At 36.9% G+C, this 11581-nt stretch overlaps 2 protein-coding genes across 2 annotated transcripts; both read right to left on the reverse strand.

Moving 5' to 3' along the window:
• Positions 1-228: 228 nt before the first annotated feature.
• LOC140765761 (probable E3 ubiquitin-protein ligase ZFP1) lies at positions 229-5165 on the reverse strand. Its single transcript, XM_073104989.1, has 6 exons — positions 4938-5165; positions 2679-3610; positions 2141-2400; positions 1633-1731; positions 1313-1480; positions 229-569 (listed from the first exon to the last, which is right to left on the reverse strand). The coding sequence occupies exons 2-6, from the start codon at positions 3532-3534 to the stop codon at positions 414-416; spliced, it is 1539 nt and encodes a 512-aa protein (XP_072961090.1). The 5' UTR covers positions 3535-3610; positions 4938-5165; the 3' UTR covers positions 229-413.
• Positions 5166-5938: 773 nt separating this feature from the next.
• Positions 5939-11464, reverse strand: LOC140765780 (uncharacterized). The gene is made up of 8 exons (XM_073105013.1): positions 11258-11464; positions 10526-10563; positions 9853-9924; positions 9638-9721; positions 8641-8675; positions 7394-7479; positions 6704-6769; positions 5939-6242 (listed from the first exon to the last, which is right to left on the reverse strand). Exons 1-8 carry the CDS (start codon positions 11322-11324, stop codon positions 6208-6210), a joined length of 483 nt encoding a protein of 160 aa, XP_072961114.1. The 5' UTR covers positions 11325-11464; the 3' UTR covers positions 5939-6207.
• Positions 11465-11581: the final 117 nt, after the last annotated feature.

The raw sequence follows: 11581 nt of genomic DNA on the forward strand, positions 1-11581 counted from the left end.
GTATATTTTTCCATTGTCAGAATTCTCCAATTACCAACTGTCAGCACAACTTATAGATATTTCTACTTTACTCTCACAAAAAGAAAAATCTTTCACCTCTGGTTATACTTATGGACGAGCTGTGATATTTTTAAACAGCTTGCTTGTCTCATTCTACATGAGTACGAACTGAATCTTTGGGTTTTTGTTTAAAAAAAGATTAAAAATAAGAATAAAAAACTTACAGAAGAGCTGCAGTATAACCAAACATGGGCTGCAGCAAGCTGTAAAAGCTTATCATAATGCATCATCAGAAGTATTCTACATTAACAAAATAATTTCGTCTGTAATCTGTACATTGGAAAGAAGCAGATTAGCATTTCTATTCACAAAATTAACCTAAATGTGTTTCAGTAAAGACAGCTATTAATTATTCAGCCACGTCGCACAGATTTTCTGTCTGTACAAAAAGCCGATGTTTTGCAGATTGGGCATGAGTTCTTAACCATCAACCACTGCATTATACAGGGTGCGTGGTACTCATGACCACAATTTAGGGTTCCTAAACTTTCTTTCTCCTTGTACTCCTCCTGCAAGAACCATACAATATCATTAGTCAAATGTCAGTAGAATCACCCACCAAGATAGAAAATAAGAAATTATGGAGATCTGAGCAATTCACTGTCATCCATGAAAGAAATAAGTTTTTCATTTCAATATATAAAATCACAAGATGGAGATCTGCAAAACCGGAAGTTATCTTTGGATACTTGGTAACTACAAGTAGCAAAATCATTTGTTGCAGACATTCAATAAACTCTCAGAATGATCAGCACCATGTATACCATGCATAATAGCTTTTCGGTCTCCTAGCAGCTTTAATTTTTTCATGCACAAATACTTGAAAGAGCAAAAACATAAGTTGGAGTTGTTTCAAATGATAAATTACTAAGCTTCTTATAAGCATGTGAATTTGCTTGTAGAAAAAGCACACAACTACATGGATCATATTCCACTTTGATCTTTGACTTACATTTGGATTACTAGTAAATAGTTTCTGATGCAACTTCCTATAGCTTCTACTTTCTAGAACTACATTTGGAGGAACCTAGGATAAATGTCCCGTGGATTCACAAGCTTGAATTTCTGACCAGTGACAGCCGAGGTTTTCCTTGGATATCCCGACAACGTTCATGCAGCTTTTGCTAGTATGACACAAATTATCTTCAATTCACCTATTTTTTAAGTTTATTCCAAATTAAGAAACCATCTAATGCATACCCGTAGTGGGTTTTTGTATGCACAGGAAAATATGGCATTGAAAGAAAAGGACCTGGCATATAATGCAAGTTTCATTCTCTGGAGCAGATTTAGATAGCTGGCCTAAAAGTGATGATGTTGCTCTTGGTAAATATAAGCTAGTGTTTAGTTCCTCCAATATAAATTCTTCTGATAGGCCAGTGTTGACATCTCCAATTTGCTCTTCCAAGGCTAGAAGCTCCTGTAATTCATATTAAAGGGCTCCATTAGATGGACATTAATCTATGTCTGCATATCCTGAACAATGATCTAAAAGAGCATGTGGTTACACGAAAGTACACTAATACTGCAAGAAGCAAACTGAACGACCCATAGGTCATAAATTCCACTTACCTCGTAAGTCATGCTGTCTACATCTAGTCGCATGTCTCTGTGCTCATCAAAGTCATTCTCCACTTCATCTAATCTTGGGAGCTCCACAAAAGAAGCATGCTACATAGGCAAAAGAAAAAGAAACAGTTTTTTCACTTATCTTCAGAGAAAATAGTTAAATAAATTGTGTGTGTGGTACAAAACTTCTGAAAACTCTGTAGCCATGCCTCAAGAATTGCAATAACTCATTCCAAAGTGGAGTGAGATAAAGTAACCCCAGTTATATTTACCCCATGATGTGTTTTGGGGATCTGACAATGCATTCAATGGCTAGAGGTGTAAAAACTTAAAATCTTTTTCTCAAGTTATAGCATAAAGATTGTAGTCTAGAGAGTAGACAAAATGAAAACTGGCAGGTAATTGTTGCACGCATATAACCTTGTGAAAAAGAGGAAGTAGAAAAAAGAATGAGGAGACTCACTTCTGATGGTGAAAAACTCACTCTGCCATTGTTAATTCCTAGATTTACCTGGATTGGGTGTCGAGGAGGCCTATAAATGTGATCAACACCCGGTAGAAATAATGGAAGTCTGGAACCTAAGTGCAGATCACTACTAGAAGGATTTAGACTGCCACGGAACAGGTTGTAGAACGGATGTTGGTAAGGAGTTAGCATTTGACTATGCTGAAGATACGAAAAAGATCCATGATTCAAGTTGGATGTGCTATTCTGATATCCCCGCAGATCAGGATTTTCCATCTCTATGGCTACTGAACTCGGGCATCCACCTAGTAAAGGAGAAGGGAAAAAAAAAATCTGATCAGAGTAACGAATAGGAGTTTATACTTCTGGGAGTCTCTAATTCAAAGCAAGAGTATCTAACTTCTAAGGGTTCTTTTAAAACAGCTGGCATTGTTTCTATAAGCAGATAACTGGACTATAACATATGGACCGCCAATCCTCTCCATAGCGCAACATGAATTAAATGTATTATACTACAACACTGAAAGGTATCCAAATCAGGCATTTTGTAGGAAAATTCTAATTCGAAATATTTCATGCATACCCTGCAGATTAGTTTCACAATAGGTCCATTGTGATCCTCCATTAGTATAATTCCCAGTCTGTGCCATCCGTGCATTGGTGGCAGGCTGAAAGGGCCGTCCCCTTGAACTTGCCAGAAAAAAAGAGTTAGTATGATGTGCAGATTCTGGTTGAAGGTTGACAGTATGAGATCCATTCCTTGCATTTCTTGATGATCCTTCCACGTTTGGCAAAGTTTCACTTCCTTGGTGTTCTGGTAGATTAAAAGTTGTGGGATCTCGAAAAACAGCAGATTCATGTGAAGATCCCCACCGTCGCAGTCCAAAGTTTTGTGAGAGATGTGAGAAGGACGAACTTGAAGTTACGAATCTATCAGCAGAATTAGAGTTTCCTGGGACCACTTCTGCATTTTTCCGTTTACTGGACCCTCTGTCACTCTCACCAAAATTGTCATTTCCACCATCCCCATCTAAAGAAGATGCAAGGGCTTGGTGATCAATAGGCACTGGCATGAGATTAACGCATGCAGAAGTCCAAGGGACAGGAAAGAATCTGCTGGAAGATGACGGTGATAGGAGGGGGTTATGGAAGTTAGCCCGCAAAGCAGGACCCAAATCAAGAGTTGTGATTTGGTGACAATTTTGAACATAATTATAGTGATTCCCATGAGATCTACTTCTAGTGTAGTAATATGGATAGTAGCATCGTTCAACATCTGCATCATTCACTGAAGCTGTCGCAGCATGTTGCACACTTTGGTTAGGAAAATTGCAAATGCTGCCTCGGAAACTATGACATTCTGAATGAAGTTGATTAGAACCTTGATCTGATTCAAGATCAATGATCTGATGACCATGAATCATGTTTCTATATGCCATACTTGGAACTCCTCTTTTTGTGCCTCTTTAGAACATGAACTTTCTTGAACTTAGTATTGATATTTTATCATCATTTCTGCAGATAAGTCCCCCATCAGGTAAATTGGAAGACAATTATAAAAATCTACAGGAAGACATAGGATATACTTGCAAAACCAGAATCTGCAGCATGCTCACACAGTATAGGATGCTTGCAGGTGTTTGGAAAAACTATGGTAAGACCAGCTAAAAGAGCTAGCAATAACCAAAGAGAAAAGAGATATCATACCACCACCAAAAATCTTTACATCTACTTTGGAAACATTTTCCATATGTAAGGACACCAGATCATACAAGCATTATTTTTATAATAAGCTTAATTCATCTAAGAAAGCTTATAGAATCTTGTTGCGTGCACAAGCATAAGTGTGAGTGAGAAAGAGATCAGAAATTAAGACAACACGTGCATCTTCTAAGGCTACTAGAGAAAGATTCTGCGTGAATTATAAGATGTTCATTTAAGGGCACCTCAGACAGAACTCACCTTAAAACACAAGAGTTGCATAAGCTCATCATAATCATTTTATCATCATCAGCTAGTAGCGATATAAGTATGTATCACTATGGAAGATAAATAATGATTAGGCTGAGAAGCATAAAGAAAGCACTAGCTATAAGCCTATGTATCCAAGTATATCAATTCACCTCAAACATAACCTTGTGGAAGAGGCAATCAAAAAATCTATAATCACAAGACTATTTTTTCAAGGCTATGCTATAAGAAAACTTTTTTTGATGATAGAAGTAGTAGCAAATTGACCTCTTAGAACGCATAAAGAAAGTAAGACCTCGCCAAGTAAAGATTACAAAGAGAAAGAAAAACATTGCAAGTATCAAAATAGACATGGCTTTCACCTAGCAAGCTTTACTCTGAAAAATTGATGCTACCTCGTTTGCTTGCCTAGTTCCACCAAACCATCAATTAAATCAATCTCTTCTAAATCATTTCATGAAATAATTCCTTGGTTTCTCATTGCAAACTATAATGCTATATCTCAGTCCCACTGCTTATTTTCCTAATTCTTCTACTCCTAGGGACCAGCTAATTTTCGTGAACTCATATCAAGAAACAAGTCGACATAACTGGAGCGTCCTCCTATTTACCACAATAATCATTATAAAAAAATACATCACAAATTTATGCAAATTTCCATGCCTATCTTTAAAAGAAACTACTAAAAGCGAAACCTCGTACACTCCAGGCCATTAAAGCAAAACAACCTCGATCTCGACATCAATTCTTTCTAGACTTCCCAAAAAAACGAAATGTTTTCTATAAAAGATAGACCCCTTTATCCTCAGAAAGCAAGTCATCAAAATATTTCCACCCGAAAAAGAAGCAGCAGCAAAGGACAGAGCATTGCCTGGAAATTCCCTCTCAACTTGCACCGAAAAATTAACCCGGAGAAGAAGGCAAAAAGGAACAGATTACATCTGGAGGAGCTCTGATCGCAGCTATTCCACCGAAAAGAGGAGATAAGAGAAGACAGGAGGTTGAGGAAAGGAGAGGGGAATTAAGGCAAGTTTGGGGATTATAGACGAGAATAAAGAGCAAGCGTATTTTTCTTATAATACCCCTCATTTATTATGGAAAGGAAGACGGAGGAACTCCGACAGGTTTTTTAATAGGATTAACCTCCCCCCACCCCCAACCCAATCACGCGCCGAAACGTAGCCTAGTCGCCACGTCATAGGGCGGCACGTGAGCGCGCGGGTTCACAATTGGGCCCGCCCACTTAGGTTTCTTTAGCCGCGATGCATGATGGTTCCTTAGATCGAGCGTTTGTTTTAGCGGACCGGGCCACATGTCTTTCCCGTGCATGAGGACGTGACACGCGTACGTGGCATTCAGGAAAGAAGTGCCACGTAAGCTCACTGGCCTTGGATCCAATTAATCCACTCTTAATTTTTCTTTTTCTTTTTTTTTTTGGCTTAATTCTATTTTGATAAACGAAAGGAGGAAGGTGAGAACCCAAAAATTCAAAGAAAGAGAGATGACGAGGACATGCATAGACTATCGTGTCGTCAATGGCCAACTTGGTGTCCTTGTTTACGACTTAAGTCTGTTTCCTGCTGGGAAATTGAGCTATGGAGGAAGCAGAGGAATGAATGGGACATTTCTAATCCAGTGACACACTGAGCGTGGATTTAATGCTAACTGTCCGTTCGAAAGGCCAAAGGATTTGAGTGAATACACAAGATTGTCATCTATTAATTATATCACACACAGCTTCAGACGACTACCTTTTAAAGAAAGATTACTAATATTTCCAACAAGGTGGCATCGGCTTGACAACGAAGAAAGAAACAAACTGCAGTTCTGTTATCATCTAATTTGAAGTAAACTACTGTTGCACTAATAACAGTACTTTTAAGTTTGAACTGTTAATATTATGATAATATATAAGTTATAACCTCGCGACTGGATAATGGAGTAATAACAAACCACCTGAATAGGAAAATGTTTCAGATTTATTACTACCACTACCACCCTGTAATCAACTGGAATAGAATAGATGGTAGCATAAAGACTACAATGAAGTACTAGAAGGGTAAACAAATACTCTGATACATGACCGATGGATATAGTTCGTGCGTCTGCTAATGCTGACAAAATGCCTAGTCTTCGGGCAGTCACTTGCGGGCTTCGACCTTCTTCTGTTCTTTGGCTGGCAAAATAAGACAATGGATGTTATTAAATGGTCTATTGCAGTCATAACAGGGAATGGCACAATAAGATATGCATTGTGGGGAAAACATTGCTGCAAGAGATGAAAGGGAAATGAAACTATGATTGCTGTATTAGAAATTTTGATGAACACATATGGAAGAATAATCTGTTTAAGATCCTGATGGATAAGTTCGCATGGATCCGGAGGAGTACCAGATATAAAACCTATGGCATATTATGGAAGCATAGTAAAATGCTGGAATAGAAGAAGAAAAATCCTCCCTGAAAGTGAGTTGTTGAAGCTTCCAGCCACTCCCAAATTGATGGGAGTTATGCCAATGGTGATGGTTATAATTGTAGGCATGCCTAAAGCTAGCATGGCTTCCCGTATCTCTCTTATTGACAATTAATAGCAATTTTAGAATGCTCACAGCTAAACAAGTTTAAATGAGAAAATACCAGTTTTTTCTTCTTCTCTTTTCTTCGCAGCCTCAGCCCTTTGTTGCCGTATTAAAGCAAGACGCTCTGCAAATGAAGTGAACAAAAGCATATGATATTTGCACTATGCATGCCCATGCACCCAAAAGAAAAGAAAAGACATGTATAATGAGAGAGATCCAGCCACATGCTCAGATATATTGTGTTAAATGAAAACTCCTTTTACCAATGTGGAGAACCACAATGTATAAAAGTATCAACAGGAATTCTGTGGGACCCATTGCTAAAGAACACATTAGTAGATATCTACATCGTACAAGGAGTGATCACAAGGTTCCAATTTCATGATAATAAAATATCAACAGAGAATGAATTTTTTATTCTGATGAGATCTGAGCGAAAAAGACTCCATACTGGCTTGGCATAAGATACTGTCCAAAATGAAAGGGAAATAGCAGAAAGAAAGCTGAGTTGGATACAAACTTTATACCATGATGATGATGCAAAAGAAGACAAAAGAAAGCATAATGGCCATATAGTAAATTCACCTGCAACACAAATTAGTCATTGATGCCATAATCCTAATAGAGCTTCAAGATAAGGTCCTCAAGTAAGACTCATGCATCCATTCAACTATCTACATGCTCTTCACCAATATAAGCACTGAAAACAGAATGCAAAAAAGTTGAAGATGCCTTTTCTATGTTTTACCTAAATCTTTTCTAGCTTGTTCTGTCTTCCCTTGCTCCTGTAGTTTCATGTATCGTTCATGAGCCTTTTGTTTCTCTATCTCCTCCCTACAAGGAAAACGTCATTAAATTTTGCTACTAATAGAAAGTCAAATTATGAACAAAGGAAAAAAGACAAGAAATCAATCATTCTCAACACTACAGAAACCCAAAATAATAAAAGGAACAATTACATCAAATCATATCTAGAAGCAAAAGAACTCCCTATACCAACTCAAATAAAAGTGCACCATTTATCGTCCATCTGAACATAAACCCTAGAGGTTCTTGACGCCCTTGTCCGATGCATTAATATTTTTAAAAAATGCCTCTATTATTGACACACTCTTCCAAGGGCGGAGTCATTCAATGGCGGAGCCACGTTCATGGTAAAGGGGGTCACAGTGTCACACACACCGAGAAACAATGGCAACTTTACAAAATGGCAAAACACATGGAATATTTTTAATAGGTTTCCTATTAATTAAAAGTATTAGAATTTCTTTAGTCTACCTTTTTTGTGATTAGTTTTCTAAAAAATTATAAGACATGCACAAGAAGCATAAAAGTAAGATATAATCTAATCTAATCTAATCCCTTCCTCGCATTCAATACTTTATCTCACCGACTTTGCTACATTGCAATTAAGAAGAAAATGACATGCAAACTGATTAATCTCATTTCTCATGTGTAAGTGCTCTCTCTCATATTAATTTATCATCCTCTTTATTATCTATTGTTATTGCAATAGTAATTACTTAGAATATCATTACTTTATGTTTTCTTAAATTTTATTAATTGTTTATGAAAAACATTGCTTGTATTGAGGTGTGTATTTTTTGGCATTTTGCTTATTTTGATATAACTCCATAAGATGTAGCGATCTGAATTTAAAATTTACTTCAAATGATAATAGTGTCATCTAACAATTTCAAAATATGAAACCTCGTCGTGAACAATTATGAAACATTATTAATAATTAATTTTCCTTAAAGTTTGCATGTTCTTTCTATCTTTTTTCCTTGCTCTGCCTCAGCACTCATATATACATGTTCTAACGATAAATTCATAATTATCATACTGTGCATACATTTAGTTGCAACAAAACTTAATTTAAGTTGTAAATAGCACAAAGGAGCATTACGAATGAACAAAAGGCAAAAAAAAGGCAGAAATACATCAATTGGTCAGTAAATGGCAATGTTTAAGAAAGTGGCCTGAAGAACACACCTTTCACGCCTTGAGAGTTCAGTCGTTCTGTTCGGCTGCATTGAGATTAAAAAAAAAATATGTGTGATAAATCAGATATACATACATGATTGATTTGACTGGTGGCAGATTATGCTGATCATATTTGTTGGGACAAGCAAGAAGTGAACAAATAAGATATACTGAAAGCAGAATTCATCAATTAGAAGAGTCAATTACACATCCATAAAAAATGCCAAAATTCAAATAGCAATAAGTTTGTCCATTATCTACAGACTTAACTGCTTAAGTGATTGTCAAATTGTTAGGTATAACATGTACGCTACTTTAAAAGACCAAGGTAACAGGCTTAGTTACTAACTTCCACAAATAACAGTATTCTTCCTCTTCCATATAGTTAAAATATATCTCATCATAACAATACGAGCAATATTTCCACATCATCTATGTGAAATTTCCTTGACTTCATCATAGTCAATCAAGCACATAGTCAGGCACTAAAAGCAAAAGAATGAGTCAATAGTAACAATGATCAATTGATTCAAGAAGCTCAATGATGAAGATTGATTATTAGACTAGCTCAAGTGTACAAAATAAGCATACATTTTGACATCCAGTATTAGTAAGCGCCTTAGGTTGATCATGAGTTGCCCTTTAAAGCTATTGTTCTATATAGTTTGCCCGATCTATACTTTTTAAGTGCTGCTGCAGATTACAAAAATGCACATGATTTCTATTGCATTTAACAGTTAAAGGTCTGAAATGAGATATGCTTAAACCATGATGTACTTACAGCCTTACAGGTTCATATGCAGAAGCATATAAATCATTTGCAGGATGCTAAACATATAAATAGTGCAGCTAACAATTTACAACCACTATGTGATAGCACAAAAGAACTGGACAATGATGTCCACTGATAACCAATATTCAATCAATACAGAGTAGAGCGGTAAAGTTCCAGTTCTCAGTGAATATGCATTGCATATAATATAGAAAACATATATATGCAACTTACATCAGCTTCTCTAGCTTTCAATGACTTCGGTTTTACCAAGTTTGGATTTTCTGTCTCAATAACTCCCTGGGTGCCTTTTCTTTTCTGCCAAAGTATCATTAAAATAACTCAATGTGTATTTAGATGAAATATCTAAACAAAATCATGAAAAAGAAAATAAATGAAGGTACTGCAGCAGCAGCAAACATGGGATTAAGATTTAAGAACAGTTGTACCTCAGTATCTTCATCAGAACCGTCTTCAGATTCCTCTTCAGATTCTGGCCTTTCTTCCTCTTCAACTTCCTCCTGCTTGATCACAAGAAGAATTTCTTGTTGTAAGTGTAGAACACAAGAATCTTATTAGCAAGGATATAGACACTTGCAGAATCTGACCAAAAGTAGCCAAGTTCCACAGACTGCATAGGTTTTACATGAAACTCATATAGTGCATACTCAAATATGAAAGGCACAATACCAATCATTAATATCATAAATAAAAAGAAGCAAATGCAAATAAATCTTATTTACTTACTCACCAAAAGGAACGGAAAAGGGAGAGTACAAGGTGTTGAGAAATAGTGAGTGCTTCAAAGTTCTGACTTACACAAATGTCATATAACTGAAAACTAAAAGTTCTCAACTGCACATCTGGCATCTAAAAGATGCAACAGTATCTTGGGAATTGGAAGATTTAATAAGAACATATGTTAAAATCCATAAAAAAGTCAGATATTTGAATAACTTTATTCATACTAGCAAAAGGCCAACATATATAAAGAGCACGTAATGCCACATTCAAAAGGCAATGAACGAAACAACATAAGTAGCATGTGCTCTTCCATAGAAAATAATTTGAATATACAATAATTCCAGTAAATATATTTAAATAAAAAGAGCAAATTCTAACCCTTTTAAATGAGCGGGGACGAGCTGAAGTACCAGCAACTGCAATCAATTTAAAGAGAAGCAAAAATTAAAGGACTTCCACATCAATAAGAAAAGCACAACATCAAGAAAAGTAAACGATCCAACTACATTAAGAAAATATAGAAGAAGAAAGAAGAAACAAAAACTTGTAATACCACCAAAAGTAGGTAGTATCTAACTGACCACAGTAATCCAAGCATTTCATATCAATCACATTCTGTGCAAAAAGATTTACCTATATGCTAATGGCTTAAAAACATAACTGCTAAATCTACTGCCAATAATTTCACCACATTAAGGTACCTCAGCCTCTTTGGCTTATTTCTTACTAAATAACCCTTATCCATCTTCGCATTACTACCATGAGGACAGGAACTTTTAATAATAGGGGCATGCCCCACTAACACGAGCCTAACTGCAAGCCCGCATTAGTATCTAACAAACTAAGCCCTACCAACTAGGACACAGCTCTATCGCAGCCCCATTTTTGCTTGCTTGATGTATCATAGGCCATGAAGTAAGAACCAATCTCAAGAGACCTAACATAGCTAGGAGTAGGATCTTTACAAGATCCGGGCTATCGCCATCGACTAAAGATTCAAGACATGCCATCTATTGACAACCAAATCTGAAACAAATTTTCCGGGACATGGAAATCTAAGATCTCAAACATAGATGAAATGGGAAAAATATAAGGAGATCCAAGCGTTACCCATCTCCTCGGGAGTGGAGAAATTCCTGCGGCCCGTCGGCTTCCCCTTAAACTTCCCCCTTCCCATGATCAAACACCGAAGATGAGAGCGGAGAAAGAGGAGGAGGAGGAGGAGCAACGATCGATGGAGTTATCGGAATCCGGAACCCTACAGCTCTGCCACAGGTCGCTCCTCTCCTCTTCTTTATCTGTCGTCGAAGGGGGAATCACCGAATGTAACCACGATTGTTTCTTTCGCGGGTGAGAATACCGCGTTCGCACAGATCGTCAAGAGTCGTGTTTCGACTTGATCACGTAATAGCCGTTGAGTGCTTGATCGATGGG

This window comes from Typha angustifolia, chromosome 1, assembly GCF_048772165.1.
Source record: "Typha angustifolia cultivar Huaian chromosome 1, ASM4877216v1, whole genome shotgun sequence".
NCBI lineage: Eukaryota > Viridiplantae > Streptophyta > Magnoliopsida > Poales > Typhaceae > Typha > Typha angustifolia.

Excerpts from the sequence above, each read along its gene's own strand:
- LOC140765761 (XM_073104989.1), bottom strand. The coding sequence starts at position 3,534 with ATGGCATATAGAAACATGATTCATGGTCATCAGATCATTGATCTTGAA. Across the intron at positions 2,401-2,678 it reads TTGTGAAACTAATCTGCAGG|GTGGATGCCCGAGTTCAGTA; the intron begins GTATGCATGAAA and ends CTCCTTTACTAG. Across the intron at positions 570-1,312 it reads AAACTTGCATTATATGCCAG|GAGGAGTACAAGGAGAAAGA; the intron begins GTCCTTTTCTTT and ends TGGTTCTTGCAG.
- LOC140765780 (XM_073105013.1), bottom strand. The coding sequence starts at position 11,324 with ATGGGAAGGGGGAAGTTTAAGGGGAAGCCGACGGGCCGCAGGAATTTC. Across the intron at positions 9,925-10,525 it reads GTCCCCGCTCATTTAAAAGG|GAGGAAGTTGAAGAGGAAGA; the intron begins GTTAGAATTTGC and ends GTGATCAAGCAG. Across the intron at positions 6,770-7,393 it reads ACAAGCTAGAAAAGATTTAG|AGCGTCTTGCTTTAATACGG; the intron begins GTAAAACATAGA and ends CTTCATTTGCAG.